Source organism: Cervus canadensis, chromosome 1, assembly GCF_019320065.1.
Source record: "Cervus canadensis isolate Bull #8, Minnesota chromosome 1, ASM1932006v1, whole genome shotgun sequence".
In the NCBI taxonomy this organism is placed as follows: domain Eukaryota; kingdom Metazoa; phylum Chordata; class Mammalia; order Artiodactyla; family Cervidae; genus Cervus; species Cervus canadensis.
In genome coordinates this window covers 44,442,551-44,464,210 of record NC_057386.1, presented here as the reverse complement: position 1 = coordinate 44,464,210, position 21,660 = coordinate 44,442,551, and the positions used below count along the sequence as shown (strand labels likewise).

At 51.7% G+C, this 21,660-nt stretch overlaps 2 protein-coding genes and 1 long non-coding RNA gene across 3 annotated transcripts; 1 reads left to right on the top strand and 2 right to left on the bottom strand.

Moving 5' to 3' along the window:
* Window positions 1-328: 328 nt before the first annotated feature.
* LOC122432095 lies at window positions 329-9,498 on the bottom strand. Its single transcript, XM_043454203.1, has 3 exons — window positions 9,489-9,498; window positions 5,340-5,347; window positions 329-1,154 (listed from the first exon to the last, which is right to left on the bottom strand). The coding sequence occupies exons 1-3, from the start codon at window positions 9,496-9,498 to the stop codon at window positions 483-485; spliced, it is 690 nt and encodes a 229-aa protein (XP_043310138.1). The 3' UTR covers window positions 329-482.
* A 1,025-nt stretch (window positions 9,499-10,523) lies between these two features.
* On the top strand, window positions 10,524-13,665 carry CCL1 (C-C motif chemokine ligand 1). Its single transcript, XM_043480766.1, has 3 exons — window positions 10,524-10,702; window positions 11,884-11,998; window positions 13,099-13,665. The coding sequence occupies exons 1-3, from the start codon at window positions 10,627-10,629 to the stop codon at window positions 13,187-13,189; spliced, it is 282 nt and encodes a 93-aa protein (XP_043336701.1). The 5' UTR covers window positions 10,524-10,626; the 3' UTR covers window positions 13,190-13,665.
* A 1,772-nt stretch (window positions 13,666-15,437) lies between these two features.
* Window positions 15,438-20,980, bottom strand: LOC122449225. The gene is made up of 3 exons (XR_006271928.1): window positions 20,843-20,980; window positions 18,660-18,809; window positions 15,438-17,085 (listed from the first exon to the last, which is right to left on the bottom strand). It is a non-coding gene; the product is annotated as an uncharacterized LOC122449225 (long non-coding RNA).
* Window positions 20,981-21,660: the final 680 nt, after the last annotated feature.

Genomic DNA, 21,660 nt, shown 5'->3' with positions numbered 1-21,660 from the left:
TAAGGTTAAAATATAAGTCCGGCCACCACTTATCTTTCGGTTGGGTGGCTGTGGTCCGGTTTAGCTCTTCGTAGGTCTCTCCATTTTTTAAGATCCATGTGACTCGAAAAGGCTGGTGGGGGTTTTGGTAGGTGTGCCCCCCTTTTTCCAGGACCCCCAGTACCCCTAGAGTAACCCAGAGTAGAGAGTCCCGCATTGTTCTGAGGTTGGGGTGAAGGGGGTGTGGCGGACAACCAGCCTCGTGGGTCTCGTAGGGATGGAGCCGGTAACCAGGTCAGGGTGTCCCAAGGGAATAGCACCCCAGGAGTAGGAAGCAGATGACTAGGTATGTGAGGGCCAGGGACAGTCGAAGAATGGAGGACCAATTGCGGGGGGCCGCGGCCGCTAATCTAATGGCAAAAAGTATGGCCAGAGCTGTGATTGTTAGCAGCCACAGCGGGTGATGCCAGGTCAGCATCGGATATCAGGATGTGGTCCCCCAATTATTTTGGGATTGACGACAGAGGGGTTCGGGTGATGGTCAGTTTGGTCGGCCCCGTGAGGGTGGAGTGGTAGGAGTAATTGAGAGGAGGGGCCTGGGCCGGGGCCGCCCCTGTCTCTGGGAGACCCGGGGGAGCTCGTTTGAGCCGGGTCAGGTGATACCAGGGCTCGTGTCCCAGCAGTTTGGCTGCCGTGGGAGTGGTGAGGATTACAGTATGGGGCCCCGTCCAGCGAGGTTGTAGCAGGCGGGGACTCAAGGTTTTTAGCAGTACCTGATCTCCCGGGGCCAGAGGCTGAGTTGGCCCCTCGTCGTCTGTCGGTTGTGGCAGGACCCGGTTTGCGTGTTCTCTCAGCAAGGATCGTAGGAGGGAGAAGAGGGGGAGGTACCCCGCAAGTGGGGGAGCCTCTCCCTCTGGGAGGTGAGTCAGGAGATAGGGCCTGCCGTAGAGCAGTTCAAAAGGGGTCAAACCTGTTTTGGAGTGTGGTGTGGTGCGAATGCGAGTGAGCGCCAGAGGAAGGAGGTCGACCCAAGACAGCCGCAGTTCTGAGGCAAGCTTGGTCAGGTGCGTCTTGATGATGCCGTTCACCCGTTCTACTTTGCCTGACGATTGGGGCCGATAGGGGATGTGGAGATGCCAGTCGATGCCCAGAGCCGTAGCCACCTGCTGGGAGATCTGTGAGATAAATGCAGGCCCATTGTCAGACTGGAGGGAGTTTGGCAACCCAAATCTGGGAATGAGATGGGTCGTCAAGACTTCTGTCACCGCCGCTGCCGTCTCTCGGGCGGTGGGGAAGGCCTCGACCCATCCTGAAAAGGTATCCACCAAGACCAGCAGATAGCGGTAGGTTCGATGTCTGGGCATGTGGGTGAAGTCTATCTGCCAATCCTGCCCGGGCATATGTCCCCTTAGCTGGTGAGTCTCCTGTGGGGGTCGGAGTCCTCCTTGAGGAGAGGTGGAAGCACAGGTTAGGCAGGAGCGGTGGACCGCATATATGGTCTGTGGAAACTTGCGGATTGTCCAAAAATACCAGGTGAAACTGCTGGAGCCTGGATTCGCTGAGGTCAGAGAGAAATCTAGAGGCTAAAAGATCGCCAAGGCGATGAGGTGAGAAGATGGTCAGGGGCTGACCATGAATCAGCTTTTTAGCATCAGCGTACAATGTTGCTGCTGCCGCTAGTGCCCGCAGGCAGGGGAACCATCCCCTGGCTGTGGGGTCAAGTTGTTTGGATATGTAAGCAACAGGCAGCAGTTCGGGGCCAATCGGTTGCACCAGGGCTCCAAAGGCTATCCCTCCCTTTTCATCAGTGTATAGATGGTGTGGATAGTTGGGATTTGGGAGAAAGAGAGGGGGTGCAGCCAATAGGGTTGAGCGTAAAGTGTGGAAGGCCTTAGTCACTTCAGTGGGGGAAGACAGTGGTCCTGTGGGAGTCTCTTTAGCAGCGGCATATAGGGGTTTGGCCAGGGTGGCGTAGTTTGGGACCCAGTGTCGGAAGAACCCCATCAGTCCTAGGAAGGACAATATCTGGTCTCCGTTGGCCGGAGGACAGATGGACCTGAGGAGGCTACACCGATCTGCCGTCAGGGCCTTAGTGGTAGGGGTGATTTTGAGGCCTAGATAGACAACAGAAGTCTGAGTCAGTTGGGCCTTGGATTGTGAGGCTCTGTAACCCTGGGAGCCAAGGAAATTAAGAAGAGTTGCAGAATGTTGTCGGGAGGTTTTTTCTGAGGGGCTGCAAAGGAGCAGGTCGTCTACATATTGGAGGAGGGTGCTAGGGCGGAGCGAGCATCTGGCCAGGTCTCGGGACAGAGCCTGTCCGAAGTAATGGGGACTGTCTCTGAACCCCTGAGGGAGTACAGTCCATGTGAGCTGGGTGGTAAGCTGAGTGTCGGGGTCAGTCCAGGTAAAAGCAAAGAGGAATTGGCAGTCGGGGTGGAGTGGGATGGTAAAAAAGGCATGTTTGAGGTCAATGACGGTAAAATGAGAGGTTCTGGAAGGTATGGAAGAAAGGAGAGTGTAGGGGTTAGGGACAAGTGGATGGGCAGGGACCACCGCCGCGTTGATCAGGCGGAGATCCTGCACTAGCCGGTAGTCTCCTGAAGCCTTTCGAGCAGGAAGGATGGGTGTGTTACAGGGGGAAGTCGTGGGGATCAAAAGACCCTGTCCTCTGAGACGGTCGATGATGGGCTTTAGTCCCCTGAGGTTATGAGTAGACAAAGGAAACTGGGGCCTGGCTGGGAAGCAGGTGGGGTCTCTTAGCCGGATGAGGACTGGAGGGTGGTGCCGAGCCACCACCGGGACTCGGGTGTCCCAGACCTCAGGATTAACAGAAGAAGTTGGGGGTCAACAAGTAACATTAGGAAGGCCCCTGACGTGGGAGCCGATCCTGGAGTCAGGTGAAGAGTGGCCTTCAGCTTAGCGAGTATATCTCTTCCCAAGAGAGGAGTAGGGCAGGAGGGGATGACCAAAAAGGAGTGGGTAAATAGGCAGGAATCTAATTGGCAGAACAGTGGTTGGGTTTGGAGTGGACACGAGGGTTGGCCGTCAATGCCCATAACTGAAACCTGGGAAGGACGTAAAGTGCCCCCGAAAGAGGAAAGGACCGAATAGGTAGCCCCCGTATCAACTAGAAAGTTGATGGACTTACCCGCTACCTGGAGCGTTACCCTAGGCTCGGCTTGGGTTATTGGGGTCCCCGAGTCTGGGCGGCATCAGTCATCATTGAAGCTCAGCAGTTCCGAGGCCGGAGGAGGGCAGGAGGTCTCCCTGGGGCACTCTGGTCTCCGGCCCCTAGAGGTCGGAGCCCGAGAGGCCCGGGGACAGTCACTAGCCCAGTGTCCTCGTTGTTTGCACAACGGGCATGGCTTGGAAGGAGGCCGCGGATTGGGGCACATCTTGGCCCAGTGTCCTTCTTGGCCGCACTTGAAGCAGGCCCCCGGAGGGGGGTTTTGGGGCCTCGAGCCCGCCGCCGGCCGGAGGGCTGCTACCAAGGCCTGGGTTTGCTGGTTTAGGAGGCTTGCCTGAAATTCGGCCTTTTGTTTGAGCCTTGCCTTTCGGCTGGCCTCAGCAGTTTCTTCACGGGCGTTATAAACTTTAAAGGCCATTTTTACCAGGTCTCGAATAGGGGTCTGAGGGCCATCCTCAGCCTTGGCCAGTTTTTTTCGGATGTCAGGTGCGGATTGGGAGATAAAACGATTGGCCAAGGTAGCTGCCCCCATGGGGGACTCAGGGGACAGTCTGGTGTATTGAACAAGGGCCTCAGTCAGCCGATTAAGAAACATGGCTGGGTTTTCATCGGGCCCCTGAGTCACCTCATCTAGTTTGAGGAGGTTTACCACTTTATGAGAGGACGTTTCCATCCCATCAAGGAGACACTCTATCATATAGCGTACCCGCAGCTGGCCGCCACCCCCTTCCTGGTAGTTCCAATCGGGGTCGGTGTCAGGAACTGCCTGAGCTCCCGGGGGGCGCTCGGGGGAGGGGTTGGCACTATGCCGCTGGTCGGCCTTAGCCCTGGCTGCCGTCCAAATGGCCTGCCTCTCCTCGGGGGTGGTGGTAGATCCCAGGATGACATATATGTCCTGCCATGTTAAGGCATAGGCGCGGGTCAGACCAGTAAACTGCTTAATGTACTGAGTGGGGTTGGAGGAAAAGGATCCCAGCTTGGCCTCAATCTGTGCTAAGTCCTGGAGAGAGAAGGGGACATGGACCTGGGCCAGGCCATCGGCTCCGGCCACTTGCCGCAGAGGGAGTAGCGGGGCTGGGGGAGGGGGCGGGGAGGCCCCTGGAGGGTTGCTATGAGAGCGAGTGTGGGAGCTAACCGGAGACGAGTAGGGAGTGACGGGGGGAAGGGGAGGATACAAGATAGGGCTAATGGCCGGAGAATCTGGGGCCGGCGGTGAAGCCTCAGGGGCGGGAACAGGAGCAAAAGAGGCCGGAGTAGGGTTAGAGGGGGAGGGGTTAGGAGGGGCCGGAGAGGAGGGGGAGGAGGTAGGAGGGGCCGGAGTGGAAGGGGAGGGAGTAGGAACCGGAGAGGAAGGGGAGGGGGCCGTGGGAGAGGCGTAGGGAGGGGGGGCCACCAGATCTTCTGGGGGAACAGAGAAAGCAGAGGACTCAGAAGCGGGAGGGGTTGGCTTAGCTCGGGAGGGTGGAGTCGGGGGGGCCATGGTGAGTAGGATCTGGCTAGGAGCACACGTAGTGCACAGGGTGGGGCGAGAGCGCAAAGCCCAAAAGGCCTGAACATAGGGGACCTCAGACCATTTTCCCGTTCTCCGGCAGTAATTATCCAAATCACGGAGGACGTCAAAGTCTAGTGTCCCTGTGGCTGGCCATTGTGAGCCATTATCTAGGGAATACTGAGGCCAGGCCTGTGAGCACAGAAAAGTGAGCTGCTTGGGACGGATATCTCTCTTTAGCCCTAGAGTCCGCAGGTTAGCTAGCAGGCACTCTAAGGGGTGGAGTATTGGGGATCGGGTTTGGAGGCTGTCGATCCCATGGCGACCACGGGGCGTGGAGGCAACCCCCGCTGTCCGAACGTCTTCGGACGAGTCGAGGGGAGCCGGAGGTCCGTGTAGTCGCGGGGAACGTCTTCCTCACGGCCGCAGGGACCCGGAAAGGCCGAAGCCGGAGGTCTACTCAGCCGCTGGGGACGTCTCCCCACCAGCTGGTGACCGGGAAGGCCGGAGCCGGAGGCCGGAGCCGGAGGCCGAAGCCGGAGGCCGAAGCCGGAGGTCTACTCAGCCGCTGGGGACGTCTCCCCACCGGCTGGTGACCGGGAGGGCCCAGTAAGTGCGCACTGGTTACGGAGCCCTAGGAAGTGATCGCCAGGGAAGGCAGGCCCCAAAGCCGAAGGGACTTACCCCGTATCCTGCCGTCCGGGGGGTTGGTCAGCCGCCTGGGTCCGGGGCTACCGCGGCGGTGGAGCTCGAGGGGGGGCCCCAACGGCGAGTGCCGGGGGCCCCTCAACCCGAGCCCCACGTTGGGGCGCCAGATGTTAGAAAACGCCGCGGGAGAAAGAAAAAGCCGCCTCTAAGGACCGGTGGTAAAGGCCTTTTTATTAAGCGTCGCTCTCGCTCTCGGGCAGAACTCCCGGGGGGCTGGTGAGTGAGGAGACAAAGGGAGTCTGCAAGGTATGAGGGGTGGGGAGGGGTTTTATAGTCCGGGCAGGGCGTCCAGGCCAGGTCTTTTCATATAAGGAAGAAAGCGCGGGCTACAGCGGTGGTCAGTGTCCGAGGGCTGTGCTGGTACCTGATTGGACCAGGCTGCAGGGGGCCAGCCCCTGAAAGTTTAGCCAGCCTCCGGAATTTGCCTTGCAGCACTTTCCCGGGGGCATGCCCCGACCTTTCAGAGGGGATGCTGAGTTCCTGGGCATCCAGCAACCCAGGATTAGAAAGAAGCCAGGATGCAGGTCCCGGGTGGGGACGTGATGTCACTGCCTGGGTCCTATAATGAAGCCCCAGATGGTCCAGGATTGAGGGACAAAGAGGGAGGGCGTGCGGTTTTATTGAGCCTCTACAACGTGTCAGGCCCCGGGGTAAGCACTTCCCTGGACTCTGCAGCTCACAGAAAAAGAGGTCTATTCTCAAGCACTGACCTCAGCTCCCAGTGCGTGCCTCCAGCAGTGAGCTACGAGCTCCACGGGGCAGGCCTGGTATCCGTCTCGTGCCTGCTGTGTCCCCAGGACCTGGTGTATGTTAGGTATTCCACGGTGGTCTTTTTTTTAACTTTAAACTTTTGACTTTGTATTGGAATATAGCCAATTAACAATGTTGTGATGGTTTCAGGTGGACAGCAAAGGGGCTTGTCCCTACACATACATGTATCCATTCTCCCCCAAACTCCCCTCCCATCCAGGCTGCCACATAACATTGAGCAGAATTTCACCTGCTCTACAGTGGGTCCTTGTTGATTATCCATTTTAAATAGATCAATGTGTACAGGACTACCTCAAACTCCATAACTATCCTTCTCCCCACCCTTCACCCCAGGCAATCATAAGTTCATTCTCTAAGCCTCCACAGTGATTTTGGATGATCCAACTTCCTTTTCCTCTGTCCTCCTTCCTGCTCTTGTTAGTTTTCTCTTTCCCTTCCTTTCTTCCTCCTGTGTTCCAAAATAAGGTGAGTCATCTCATTGAATCCTTTAAAGAGCCGGAAGTTAGGTTATGGTTGGGGAGTTTATTTTGAAAACAATGGAGAGTTTTACCAGATCCGTTAGACAGTGGATTTGAAGAAGGAAGGAATTGAGGCTCAGAAGCATTAAGTTACTTACCCAAAGTCACACAGCTAAAAACGGGTGGGGCTGAAATCTGACCCACTTGCTTCTGAGGCCAAACACACTTCCTCCCTAAATGAGAGAACTCAGAAAATTTGGCTCCAGAGATGGACGATGGGAGGCCAGGATTGCCGCAGCTGTGTGATGTCAGGCAAATAACACCTCCCACCATTGGTTTCTACATCCAGGTCTGAAGAATCAGGCTGGAATGTAACTGGAAGGGTGGCAGGCAGGGCCAGGCTCCAGTGCCCCCAGGCCAGCAGGGTTTAGGCAAGAACCTGGGGAGGAGGTGATCTTAAGATGACCTCACACCGGTTGAGCTCTGTCTGACCTCTACCCATCCTCAGTAAATTGGTCCCCATTTCACCAAAGATGACTAATAAGAAAACCTTTCTATAGGTACACGTTAGTTTTTAAACTTCTAACTAAGGAAAGGGTCGTTCCCGTGAGAAACTGGTTCAGAGTTGATGGTGCAGACCATTTCTTATCTCTCCATCATCTATGCAGTTCTGACCCATCTCATTCAAGGCCGTGAATTTTTTATTGAGTTATTACTTGGCCTGTGCTTTGCGCCAGGCCTGGGCAAGAAGAGATGGCGTTGGGGTGGGGGACGTACCGTGTGGGATGCTAGATTTCCGTGTGGTAGGAGCCTCCGGCCGGTACCTTTTAATGCTATGGGAGCTGGGAAGGGGGGAGGCATGACTAAGTCTTTCTGTCTTCTTTTTTTCTGTCCTGGGTTTGCGGTGGCCACAATGAGGGGGAGGAGGGGAAGTGAACCGCTGGAGGGGCAGCCCCGTCCTTGTCTCGAGTGGGCTGGGCAGCAAACCCAGAAGGAGGCGAGAGTGAAAAATTTCCTGGGTGGCCACCTGGTTCCTCACTGGGTCCTAAGTGAGTCTAAAGGATCTGAGGTTACCTTTGGCCAACTGACCACATCCCTTTATCCCCTCCCTCTTTGAGACCCACTAAAGTGACAGTCAAGGAATAAAAAAGGATCAGTCTGTGAGGGAAAAAGGAATAGGACAGCGACTATAGTGTCTTCAAGATTTCAACTGCTTTAAGTACTTTTCGGGTAGCAGGAAGCAGCTGGTCAATGAAAGAACTCATGGAGCAAGGCAACCGTTAGCGGTGGTCCTTCATGAAAGTGTGTTCTCAGAGGTGGCTGCGCGTGGCGGTCAGGTGGCCAGACACCCCAGGGTCCACCATTCCATCTGTGCAGTGAAGTCTCAGTATAACCTTGGCAAAGTCAGTTTCTTCCTTCGGAGACTCATTTCCTCCCATCAGTAATGGGAAGAGGCCCTACTGAATTCTTATCTGCTGGTGCCTGAATTACCTTGGGCTTCCCATTCCTGCCCCTCAACGTGTACAGGCACATTTGTTTTGATGCTGCTTCTGAAATGAAGCAAAGGTATTTTTGCATTTTTTTTTCCCTCTCCCAGGACACTTTTCAAGCCACTGCTGCAGGTGGTCTTCAATGGGAATTTCATCTCTGACATGGCAGGACTCCCACCCAGGTGTTAGGATGAGGAATACATGGAACGGAGGGGTTGTGAGGATATAAGACCTTCATGTGGAAGAGCCAGGCACAGACGGGCTTCAAAGGGGGCTGAAGGACTCTCTGCTGGGGATGGCAGAAGGGGCTGGACAGAGACACTGGTGTTTGCAATGGGTAGAAAATTCACAGAGAGAGACAATGAGGAGGGCCCTGTGGGTGGAGCTTACAGTGGCAGCAAATCCTGGAGATAAGAAAGTATGTGACATCCGCAGAGAGCTACAAATACTGTAATTACAGGAATCCATGGAGACATCACCTGAGTTACGAATGGCCAGGTCAGCAGTTTGCACTTCAGCCCACTGACCATGGGAAGCTATCAAGTTGGCATTGTGATTTTTTGAATAATTAATTAATTCATTAATTTGACAGTAACGGGTCTTAGCTGCAACACCCAGGATCTTCATTGTGGCTTATGGACTCTCTAGTTGTGGTACACAGACTCAGCTGCTCCACAGCATGGGGGATCTTAGTTCTCTGATCAAGGATCGAACCCTGATCTTCTTAACCACTGGACCACCAGGGAAGTCCCAGCCTTGTGACTTTTTAAAAATTTATCTATTTGAAGTAATTGAAGTATAATTGCTTTACAGTCTTGTGTTGGTTTCTACCAAACATCGACATGAATCAGCCATAGGTGTACCCATGTCCCCTCTCTCTTGACCCTCCCTCCCCAGCCCACCCCTCTAGGTTGTTACAGAGCCCTGGTTTCAGTTCCCTGAGTCAGACAGCAAATTCCCACTGGCTATCTGTTTTACAGATGGCGATGTATGTTCTCACGTTACTCTCTGTACATTCCACGCTCTCCTTCCTCCCCCGACCCCCACCCTGTGTCCACAAGTCTATTTTCTATGTCTGTGTCTCTACTGCTGCTCTGCAAATAGGTTCATTGGTACCATCTTTCTAGATTCCATATATATGTGTCAGTATATAATATTTGCTTTTCTCTTTCTGGCTTACTTCACTCTGTATAATAGGCTCTAGGTTCATCCACCTCATTAGGACTGACTCAAATGTGTTCCTTTTTATCAACCTTGTGATTTTAATACACAGATATGGCCCAGCTACCTTTCATGAGCACCTACAATGTGCTACTTATTCCATGCCTCTGCACTGCACACCAAGTGTTCATGACCTGGCCACTGGGTCACTGGGCAGTCACATGTCTCTCTTGCCATTTCCTCACTGTCCTTCATGCCTAGCTGTCTTTACACAAGCTCCTTCCTCTATGGACAGGCCCCTTTCCACTTCACAGCCTTCCTGCTGGAGACTTTGCTTGAAGAACATTCCTCTGGGAGGCCTCTCCCCTGTGGGCAGTTCCCAGACCTCCCCTGTGCCCTCCACATGGCACATCCCCTACTGTCCTTGCACCAACTGGCTTTTCCTTATTTATCTGTGAGTGAAAGGGCAATGACTTGCATTTTCTTGGTAGCTGTCTTCCCTGAGGCTAACCAAGGACCGAGAACAGGGCAGGCTGTTGAAAAGTGTTGAGATTGGGAAAATAGAATTTGCAGCTATCTGGGCCAGGCCCTTGACATAGCAGATCTTATTTTTTAAATTTATTTATTTTTAAAAAATTACTTATTAGTACTTATTTGGCTTTGTTGGGTCTTAGTTGCAGCACGGGGCATCTTTAATTTTCATTGAGGCATGCAAACTCTTAGCGGTGGTATGCAGGGTCAAATTCCCTGATCAGGGATCAAACCCGTGCCCCTGGAATTGGAAGCACAGAGTGTTAGCCACTGGACCACCAGGGAAGTCCCAGCAGATCTTATTTAATGCTCCCCTCACACCTGTGAGACTTGAGTTACTCTCCCCATTTTGCATGAGAGATGTGACTAAGGTGAGTTTATGCATCCGCTGATTTGCAGATGTGGGATTTAAACCCAGGTGTGTCTCCTCCGTGCTGCTGCAGAGCTCTTCTGCTCCACCATGCTCCTGGGACAGTGACTCCATTGCTGGATGGAAAGACATGAGGTCAGAGGAGGCACAGACAGGCCACTTCCTCTCATTCAATTTTCTCTGTGCCCTACTCAGCTGGGACAGCTTCTACTTGGCCTCTCAAGATCCTTATCTGCACCTGCGCTTGGGGAACTTTTCCTACACCTCTCACACCCCCCAGGAGAGTTGGAGAAAGGAGTTTTCCACGTGGTCACTGGACATGAGTAACTGTGACTTCCCCTCCTCTGCACCCAGGCTTGGAAAACCCCACCCAGGTCTTCTGATAAAAGCCCTGGGCCCTGCAGGATAGACCAGAGGAGAACTCTTCACTTCACCAGACTTACTGAGACCCTTGCAGGGAGGTCTGAGCCGGACAACCTGAGATGAAGCTCATCATTGCCGCACTGGTGTGCCTGCTGCTGGCAGGGATGTGGTTACAGGATGCGGACGCCAAGAGCAGTGAGTTTGGCTGGAGTCACTTTGCTTCTTTTTGGGGAGGGCGGAGACTCAGGCGGGCACTCTGGGGTTGCGGGGTGGGGGAACAGGATCACCTTGAGCTCCCTGCCTCCATCTCCACTCCTTCGGGAAGAATTCTCCCCGAAGAGGAGGAAGGGAGGCCTTGGATGGGGGCAGGGGGCCAGCAAGAGAAACGTGAATCTGGAGTCCACACTGACCACTGAGCAGCCCACTTCAGTCAAAGGAGGTCTGCTTCGTCTAGACCCTGCAGATTGATGGATGGAAGTGGTGAGGTCATTTAGGCCAAGCTGGAGGCCTGAGGTCCAGAGGAGGGACTGAGAGGGGTCTTGCCTCCACCAGGTAGAATCTGAGATCAGGACAGATTGGCTAACCTTGGACAAGTCACTTGACCTCCCAAACTCTGGTTTTGCCATCAGTAAATTGGAATTTGATTATGCCTACCCTCTAAAGCTGGTGAGAGAATACTGACCAAATGACAGACATGTGAAACGGGCTTTGCAAGCAGTCAAACTAGGAGGTCTGAAATGCAAGTCTTTTGAGGGTGGGCTGTGGGGTGGGGTTGCAAACCCCCAGAGTGGAACTTGGGGGTCAGAGCTATGAATAGGGTAGAGGGCCTTCTGGAGTGGTTGGGGGTGGGGGAAAGCTTGTTGCTTCCCAGAAGCTCTTTCCTGATCACTTCTTCGAGTTTAAGCTCCTATCACAGTCTCTAATCCCGCCCCAAATAGCGGACTGCAGTTGAATCAGACTCACCAGGGCCCCAGGGCCCTTGAACCCAAATGTGGGGCCAGAACCATGCACTAGTGGTGGGATGTCACAGCTAGAAGAGCCTTTAGAAATCAGTCTAAAAAGTCTCGTTTTACAGCTGGGAGGTCTGGAGTTCAGAGGGAAGTCTCCATCTTGACCAAAGCCACACAGCTGTTTTGTCGGGGCCCGGGACAAAACCCAGTGTCCTGACTCTGAACCCCACTGAACCCACTGAACCCTAGGGTCCTGACTCTGCCTGAATACAGAACGAGGTGGATGATGAGACACTGGGGTCCTTTGGATGTGGCCCCAAAGCCTGAGCCTGTCCTGGAAGCGTTTTCCCCCCCTCCATCCTGGATGAGAGGAACTCAGTCTGGGCTGAGAAATGAATGCGACCCATTCTTGTGCTTCTCTTCTAGTGCACGTGTCATCCTCCAATTGCTGTTTCATAACAGTGAAGAGAAAGATTTCTTTGAAGAGAATCCAATGTTACAAGAACATCAGCTCCACCTGCTCCTACAAAAACCGTCTGATGTAAGTGATGTATCGTCTTCCGTCCCTAACTCGCTTCTCCAGAGAACAGAAACCGGTCCACCTGGGATTAGAATAGCAGACGCTAGATGGCGATGCTCCACTAGATTAAGGGTTTTTTTTGTTTTTAACAAGACTTTGAGCCTGCCAAAACCTTCGGTGCAGAACCAAGAGTGGACGCCAGGGAGAGCACCTGTGCTCCCGCAGTGACATGGGTTTCTTAAAGCTCCAAGGCGCCAAGTATTATATTTTAATATTTTATGCCCAGAACTTAAAAGCTCCAGGCACTACTGTGTGATGGTATGAGTGAGGGGGGTCTCAATTAGTTCCTGTCTCTGGATTTGCCAACCTATAACCTTGGGTGACTCCGGGCAGGTAACTTTTCTGAACCTGATTATCTGAGTAGCTCTCGGCACTCCTGACCTGTGAAGTGGCGTAACCACAATAGCTGCATCACAGGGTCCTTGCAAAGCTCCAAGGAGGTATCTTACCCTTGACACGCAGTGTCTGTGAGACATGAGACGCTTCCATGTGTGTTATCTCAGTCAGCTAACTATCCTGGGGCACGCATTTTCATCATCATGAAAACTGAGGTTCAGGGAATTAGAGAAATTTATCTAAGGTAGTGCAGATAACTAAAGGCAGAACTAATCTATGGTTTTTGGACAACAGTCAAGTTTGGGAGGTGGCCAGATCAGAAAAGAAACACACATACGCACACCCAAAGCAATGACTGGGGGGTCGCAAATGGATACAGACGCATGAAAAGATGGAGCAGGTGAACTCTCAGAGATTCTAGGAGAGGATTTGTTTCCAGGCTAGCAGGTTGTCTATAGCCTTTGCTCTTCCCTGATACACTGAATCCACCAAACGGTCCAGGAAATCAATTTTAAGAACTACCAATCCCCCCCCCCCCCGCCAACCACCAACACCGCTGAAGCTTGGGTGTTCCTCCCAGTGTACAAATCATAGATCTTACATAACACTTCATTTTACAGAACAGCTCAGGGGCACCCAGGAGCAATGTGGGGGTCATGGGGCTTGTGTGTGGCCCCCAGGGGTGACTCAGGTGACTCAGTCCCTCTTCTATTCTCTGCCCACAGACTGAAGCTGACTGGAGGCCTAGAGGCTTGTGTCTTGCAAAAAGAATCATGGGTTCAGGCTTACTTAAAGAAGATAAACCTCTGCCAGTGAAAGGAAACGTGAGCTGATCCCTTCTCGCCCTGGACTCAAGATACCACGTGGCTTCACTTTCCTCCCAACGTCTAACTTCACACCAGTCCTTCTGCCCCGTCTTCACCAGGTCACGCCAAAGGATCTGCTGGGTTCTAATAAGCTATGTTGTTGCACTTTATATATTTAAATTCTAGAATCTTTAACTTCTGTCCCCCCCTCCCCCCATGCCTCTTGGACTTCACAGGGATTTCAAGGTGCAAAGTTGATTGACATTGAGGGGCTGGGGCCAGGGGGTGGAGAGGAGGGAAACAGGTTGGAATTGGTGCCAGGAGAACTGACTTCTTATATTATTATTTAATTTTTATTGGAGTATAGATGATTTACAATGTTGTGGTAGTTTCTACTCTATAGCAAGGTGAATTCTTCATACTGTGGAACTGACTTCTTGTCAATAGGAGCCAATAAATGACTCAACACAACTCAGCTGACTGCCTTTGTCCTGGGGGAATAAATGTTAATTTGCGTTGTGATGTAGATTCTCTGCGGGGCTGGGTCCCCATCTCCCCATCTGCACGCTCTCGGCCCCTGCCCTGCCCTGCCCAGAGCCTTTGGAGGCTATTTTATCCAGAAGTCACAGCCGCCCTAGCTGTGGGGGGGAGGGGGGAGGGCGGAGGGGGGGGCGGCGTGCGAAGGGGTGGTTTGCCATCTGCCTGTAAGACATTGCTAGCCCTGCTGTAGAGAGGAGGTGGCTAAGGGCTGGAGAGATCGACACCTACAGGCCTGAGGACACATAGCAAGTCAGGATCGGATCTGGCCTTAGAGCTCAGGATTCCTGCTGCAGTCAAATCACATCCTACTGCTTGGCTGCCTACAAAACCAAACTCTCAAGTGTTGACAGAAAGGAAAATTGCCTTTAATCAGAACGCCAGCAATCTGGGGAGATGGTGGACTCAGGGTCCCCCCCAAAACCATCTCAGAAGATTCTGCTCAGCCATGAAAGCTTCTAACTGGAAACAGGGAAGTCATCTCAGTTAATCAATGGCAGTCAGAGTCCTCACCATCCCCCACTGTGTGCACTGCTTGTCGACAGCTAATGATCTTTTTTTAGATGCTATCTTTTGACATAGTGTGTTCTTGAGATTCCTGAAGGAATGAGAAGAACTGGGGAAGAGATCTGGTTATCTGTTACTTATTCTTTATTTCTATTTCTCTGATCTATGGAAAAAGCAACAAGTTAGGTAACCTATTGTATGATCAAAAGATTTGAAAGGTGTGCTAAGGCTGGAGATGATAGAGCATGGGATGCCTGGTTTAAGGATAGTGGCAAGACAAAAGTGGCCTCCTGAAGAGAGCTCTTTTCTGCCAAAAGTTGCTTACACTGCCTTCCAGGGTGGAAATCTTTCCCAAGTCCCCATGTGCCAAGGGACTGCCTGGCACAGCGTGGCACAGGGGCCCTGTGTCCACTGGACAGGGCCTGGGGAGTTAATTAGCAGGATCTTTTCCTGGGGAGGGGCCAGGCAGGTGGGTCCATGTCTGATGGAGATGCCGACAGAGGTCATCCAGAGGAGGGAGGCAGTCTTGAGAAGAAACAGGCGAACCCACAGGGGACAGAGAGGAAGAGGAGGCCCTGTCCCTTTAAAGGGGGCAATCACATGCTCCAACTTGTGTAACCTGCGACTTTAGGGAGACTAGTGTCAACTACAAATTGGCACTTACCAAGAGCACTGCCAACGACTGAACAACAAAGACATTTGCCATCTGCCTCTACAGAGGTGGCTTCCCTGGTGGCTCAGAGGTTAAAGCGTCTGCCTGCAATGTGGGAGACCTGGACTTGATCCCTGGGTTGGAAAGATCCCCTGGAGAAGGAAATGGCAACCCACTCCAGTATTCTCGCCTGGAGAATCCCATGGACAGAGGAGACTGGTGGACTACAGTCCATGGGGTCACAAAGAGTCGGACACAACTGAGCGACTTGACTTGACTTTTTCACTTCTGTGGAGATTGAACCCCATGCTGCTATAGCTGTTGACCTTCGACAACCCCTGAGGGACTTCAGGGTGGAGGGAGGCACTCTGTGCTCCAGGGGATCTGGTGGGACAGGTCTTTAGATATTTGGATGTTTTTAGGAACAGATTTTATGATCTCAGTTCCTGTATTTGCTCATATCTAGAGAAGCACTAAATTCCTTCATGGTGACATCAGATCCTCATGACTAACAAAAACCTTTTGTAAAATGAGTGCTTCATAGCAATGAACTCTCCCTTCACCAAAACTTTATATATTGACTTACTCCCACTGACGCTTTGGAGCAGTCTCTCGGAGCTATCTGAGATGCTGTCCCACAGCCTGCAGTCCTCATTTTAGCTCAAATAAAACTTAACTCACAACTCTCAAGTTATACATCTTTTCCTAGCCATCACTAGCAAAGGAAGGAGTGAATTCCGGGTCTTGGATACGCTAGCTTTAGGAGAGAAAGTCTTGTGTCCTGAGTCTCAGGGCTTCTCCCACTTTCTTCAGCAACATTCAGGCTCATCTTAAGCACCACCTCCCTCTGCCCCCAAGACTGCCCTGCTTCCTGGGCTCCCCCTCACCCAGAACATTGCAGTAGTCATTGCTCTCAGTCACCTTGTTGCAAGAAGGGGAACCTGTTCCAGGGCACAAAAGTGGGCTCTTGTCTAATACTCAGAAATGGGTTGTCCGAGGAGACACATGTGCTGACGAAGCTAGAGACTTTATTGGGAAGGGGCGCCCGGGTGGAGGGCAGGAGGGGAAGGGAACCTAGGAGAACTGCTCTGCTCTGCCACCTGACTCACAGTCCTGGGGTTTTATGGTGATGAGATTAGTTTCCGGTTGTCTTTAACCAATCATTCTGACTCAGAGTCTTTCCTGGTTCAGCCAAGATGGATGCCAGTGAGAAGGATTCTGGGAGGTGGTCGGACGTGTGGTGTCACTTTTTGACCTTTCCTGAACTCTCCCAGTTGGTGGTGGCTTATTAGTTCCGGGTTCCTTACTGCAAATGGTTACTATGGTGCCTGGCCGGGGTGGGCGGTTTCAGTCAGTATGCCTTCCCTAACACCTTCTTGCCAACCCTGTCCTGCCCTTGGGCCCTGCCCCAGACTACTCTTCCTAGCATCTCCCACCCTCCACCCTCCCCATTGCTCCAAGACCTTCAGAGCTGAGTCCAAACTCCCATCTTGACATTCCAATTCCCCTGTAAGCATGTCTCAACCTTCCTTTCCAAAGGTCTGCGGCATTTCATTTCTGAATCCCACACGCTGACTCTCTGGGGGTGTTCGCTGCAAGCCCTCTCCCCTCTCTTCCATCTTGCATCTCTTCCACAAGAGTCTTTGCTCTGAAGGTGCTACACCATCCTCCAAGGCCCATTCTCTCCAAGTCCCATCTTAGATATCAAATCCGATACTAATCAGGACTGTGTCATCTATTTCCCCCTGGGCCTCAAGTGTACTAAATGGCTGCATTACTCCAGGGTGGAGGACTGCTCAGAGCTGGGAGGCATGGGCCCAAGGAGACCCATTGGAAGCTGATGCTGGGGACTGGTGCCATTGTTCTAGAATATCCTGGGCTGGTGAGCCAGACCCTCCCTGACATAACAGATGAGCCCAGTTAAGTCACACAGTCAGGGCCTGGCTACATCTGTATGTAGGGCCCCTCAAAGCACCCCCTACTGGGTGGGAGTTATCCCTGAAGAAAACACTATGCTGTATTGGAGATTTTATTTATTTATTTGTTTATCCGGCTGCACTGGTCTTGGGTGCAGCATGCAGGATCTTTAGTTGTAGCATGTGACGTGCTTAGGTGTGGAATCTGGTATCTGGTTCCCTGAGCAGTGATCGAAACCAGGCCCCCTGTGTGGGGAGTGCAGAGTCTGAGCCACTGGACCACCAGGAAGACCCCTGCATTTGAGATTTTAAACAAAATGTATTTTCTGCAAAAAAGTCAGCAGTCCTAAAACTGTATACATCTTTCCATAATAACTTCCCCTGTTCACTCAGGCAGTAAGGAATCTGCCTGCTAATGCAGGAGATCCGGATTTGATTCCTGGATCGGGAAGATCTCCTGGAGAAGGGAGGGCTACCCACTCCAGTATTCTTGCCTGGAGAATTTCATGGACAGAGGAGCCTATGGTCCATGGGGAGGCAAAGAGTTGGACACGACTGAGTGATTAACACTTCCACGCTTTTCCATAATAATATATTTAGCAATACCTCACACTCATCAGGCACTGCCCTCCTTAGATTGCAATGGCCCTTCAAACCCATGACTCACTAGCCATGTTCATTACCCGCTGGGGAGGGAGGCAGGAGGGAGACCCACTGCCCATAGCTTACAGGAGAAGGAGTTGGGGCTCCTGCCAGGAATCAAGTGGCTCAAGACCTTACTTTAAAAAAAGAGAGATCACCAGTATTCAAAATAAATCACCAACCAGCCACAATCCACATAATATTAAATATTATTTAAGACATGGTACATTTTGCATCAGGAAACCAAAAGCACTCCACTTGAAAATTAAGGTCAAATTAGTCCAGGGAAGGGACAGAAGGCCCTGGGGAAGAACATTCTCGTCCTCTGGTTTGGTCTTAGTGTGATTGGAATAGTTCAAGTCTTCAGGGTGTGATTTTTTAAAAAATATTTAATATTTGAATATTTAAATATTTTCAAATATTTAAAATATTTATTTATTTGGCTGTATCGGATCTTTGTTCCCCCATGAGGGATATTTCATCGTGGTGCACGGACTCTCTAACTGTATTGTACAGGCTCAGTAGTTGCAGCCTGTGGGGTTAGTTGCTCGGTGGCATGTGGGTGTGGATCTTAGTTCCCGGACTAGAGATCAAACCCATGCCCCCTGCATCGCAAAGTAGATTCTTAACCACTGAACAATCATGGAAGTCCCAGGTGTGAGTTTTTGATCCAGGATTTTCACATAATTCTCCTTTGGGTTGGCACCCACATCCTTGGCCAGTTGGTTCTAAAGCTGTGGATGAGGGTTGGCTGGCAGGGTCAGGTGACATGTTGGAGGGTTTTATCTCAGGGATGACTCCTTAGACTCTAAAATCTGCCAAGCCCACCTACTACAGGGAGGGGTCCTCCCGGGGACAGGAATTCAGAGGGGAGTGGTAGGGAAAGACCCTCTGGAGGTGGTCACTGTACATGCCAACTGCCCTCCCTCCAAGAGAAGCTGGCCAGGCATCCACCAAAGTAACTACAGAAGTGTGAGCTGACACCCATTCAGGGAGCAGGATGTGGGATGTTACCAGCCCTCTCTGGGCCTGTCCCTGGTGTAATAATAGGAAGCTTTGGATTGCATAATCGGGTTGGATCTTATCCCCTGAGTGTCATGCTTCAAATTTGTCTGATGTCTGTCTGGTGAGGCAGAATTTAGACTGAGGGGATGGAGAAGTGGAGGTGGAGTGGGGGAGGGGTAAAACAAGGTGGGAGTGGAGGGGAGCAGGATTTTTCTACTTACATGACAGCTTCCCGGGGACCCCGGCTGCTGGTGATGCAATCGCTCTTCAGCCTCTACAAGGGAACCTTCTTAGGCTTCTTTAACCACGAGGAATCTGCTGTTTCTTATGGTTAAATGGGAAACAGCAGGTGACCAGGATGTGGAGTGTGTCTAGAAATAAAGCCACAGAGAAGAAGCATTGGAGGAGATGCCAGGTTTTTCTCAGCTTGAATGCAGCAGGGGAAGGCAAGCACAGAGGTAGAAGTGGGTCTCATCCACCCCAGGTCCAGTGCTCCTGCCCACTGCCCTGAAGGCGGGGGTGAGGCCAGGAATGTGTGCCTCAAGATTGTTGAGGTTGATTCCACATGGAGGGGACACATCATTGATGACTGAGGAAGGTTGGTGTGACGGGACCCGGATATGGACCCCGACTTACAGGGTTTGGAAAGATTCATTGTATTTAGACGCCAAGTCATGTCTGACTCTTTTGCCACCCCGTGGACTATAACCCACCCAGCTTTTCTGTCCATGGGATTTCCCATGCAAGAATACTTGAGTGGGTTGCCATTTCCTTCTCCAGGGGTTCTTCCCAACCCATGGATCCTACCGGCATTTCTACATTCACAGGTGGATTCTTTACCATCTGAGCCACCAGGGGAGTCCTTGGGAAGATTAGCTGGCATCAAAGAACGGGCCTTGAATTTGGAGTGGGCAGTGTAGGCTTTATTCTGGATCTGCCATGGCCTGGAGGTGGGAGGGGGCAGGTAGGATGCCTGCTGTCCCCAACATGGGCTCTCGCTTCTGTCTCCAGAATTAGAAGTTGAAACCTTGAGGGTCCCTGATGCTCTGATAGGGTCAGAAGTGAAGGGCTTTGTCTTAGGCTTTCCTAGAAGATGAGAAACTGAGAGAGAAGTGAGAGAGGAAGGGAAGGGGGAAGAGAGACTGAGCTTACCTGGCTGAGTCAGCACCTGGGTGCTGAAGGCATCTGCTGTGAGCCACAGACACAGAGGTGCTGCGGAGACCTTCCCATGGGAAGGGGTGGATGCCAACTTCACCCTGAAAGTCACTGGTTTCTGATTTTGTCTCAGCCCCTCAGTAGCTCTAGCTGCCCTGCCTGCCTGTGTAGGTAGCAGAGAGGATGGGGTAGCAGGGATCCCAGAGGGATGTTTGCCCGGCCAGGGTCATGGTCAAGTCAAGATGGAAAGGGGGAGTGGGTCTTGAGTCTGCTAAGCTGGAGACTGAGCTACCAAATTGTTTTCCAGGAAATGCAAGATGGAAGTTGTGAAAGATGCAGCTGGGTAGGCACTGTTTCCCCCTTAGCTGCTCAGACCACAGAAAGGAAGATGGAACACATATGTGCTAGCAGTCGCCCTAGGAAGTGACCCAAGGAGCTGCTGTCTCCAAAATGAAGAGGGAAACCATAGAAAATACTTCCGGTGCTAGGGACTTTCCCCTATAACGTATTTAGTCCCGTCAAGGTAAGCACCATTTACAGATGGGGACACTGAGGAGCAGAGAGCTTAAATAACTTGCCCAAAATGTCTTGGGGAATAAGGGGTGAGGCTGGGAGAAACAGCTATAAGTTTACATATAATCACCAAGAGTTTCATGTCGCTGATGTCTTTTTCCAAGGTAAGTGCTAAGTAGAAGTCTCATGCGCATGCTCAGTTGCTCAGTCGTATCCGACTCTTTGCGACCCCCATGGACTATAGCCCGCCAGGATCCTGTGTCCGTGGGATTTTCCAGGCAAGAGTACTAGAGTGGGTTGCCAGCAGGAGGTGTGGATTCGATCCCTGGGTTGGGAAGGTCCCCTGGAGGGGGAAGTCTCGTCCTGGAGAAAAATTAAAGCTGGCTCCTGGTGACTGGGCTCCTCCCATCATATACGTGCTCCCTTCTGCTGCTCAGACCTAGAGGGTTATGGTTCGAAAACCACTGATTTGTCTAGGTCCCTCGTTTTCAGGAAGGTTTGTTGATGGGAGAGGACGGGGAACAGAGCAAAGATGTGGGCTCCGTGCTCCTGAACCTAGCTCCCTCCTGCAAGGAGCCCGAGCTAAGAATTTGGGAGGTGGGTGAGTGGGTGGGGAGTACCAAAAGGCAGGGTGGCAAGGAGGGAAGAGCTTGCACTCTGATGGAAAACCTAGCAAGTCTCTTGGCCTGAATATTTCTATCCCCATGCTCACTCCTGACTCCCAAATTTTGCTTACCTTTTGTACCTGCTTGGAATAGTCTCCCATCCAACCTCCGTTCTTGCGAGTCTTTCTACTCTCCTAAAACAAGCCCAGTGAGGGTGAAGGAAATGAAACAAAGAGCTAAGATTAGTGAAAGGAAATGAAACAAAGAGCTAAGATTAGCAGACAAAGGTGGTTCTTTGACAAGCCTATGATGAAGCTGAAACTCTCCTGAGGCTGATAAGGAGAACAGGAAAAAACAAAGGCCCCAGTAAGGGCGGTCCCTGCAGAGTCCACAGATCCCAGGAAGAAAATAAGAGCCTTCTACCAATAACTTTAATTTAGATGAAATGGATGGTTTTTTAAAATCTGACTTACCAGATTGCAAGAAAAAAATTTTTTAATTCTCAAACTATTTAAAAAATTGAGTAATGGAAAATTTTCCACACATCCTCCAGTCTCCAAAAGCTTTAACAACTCTTCCTCCAAGCATTCCAAGAACTACTAATTCTAATCTTACACAATTGCTTCCAGAGAATATCAAATGCATGCGCTCTTCTGCTCATTTTATGAGTCTTTGACATAAAAACTTGTCAGGAATTGCATGAGAAAAGATTACAAGCTTGTCCCAGCAGACACATTCCATTCTATTATTCCACCCTCTTCTCTGGCCCAGAAAGCCAACCTATGTGGATAACATCAATGAGATCGCAGGTCTCCTGGCTTCGGGTTGGGTTTGGACACGGGAGCCCTTCAGGGTATTGGCAAGAGGGAGTTAGGGTGAAGAACTGATTTCTCTGCTGCCTTCCTGTACCTTTCCCTGGATGAAGCCCTTGATCAGTGGTTTTCACTTT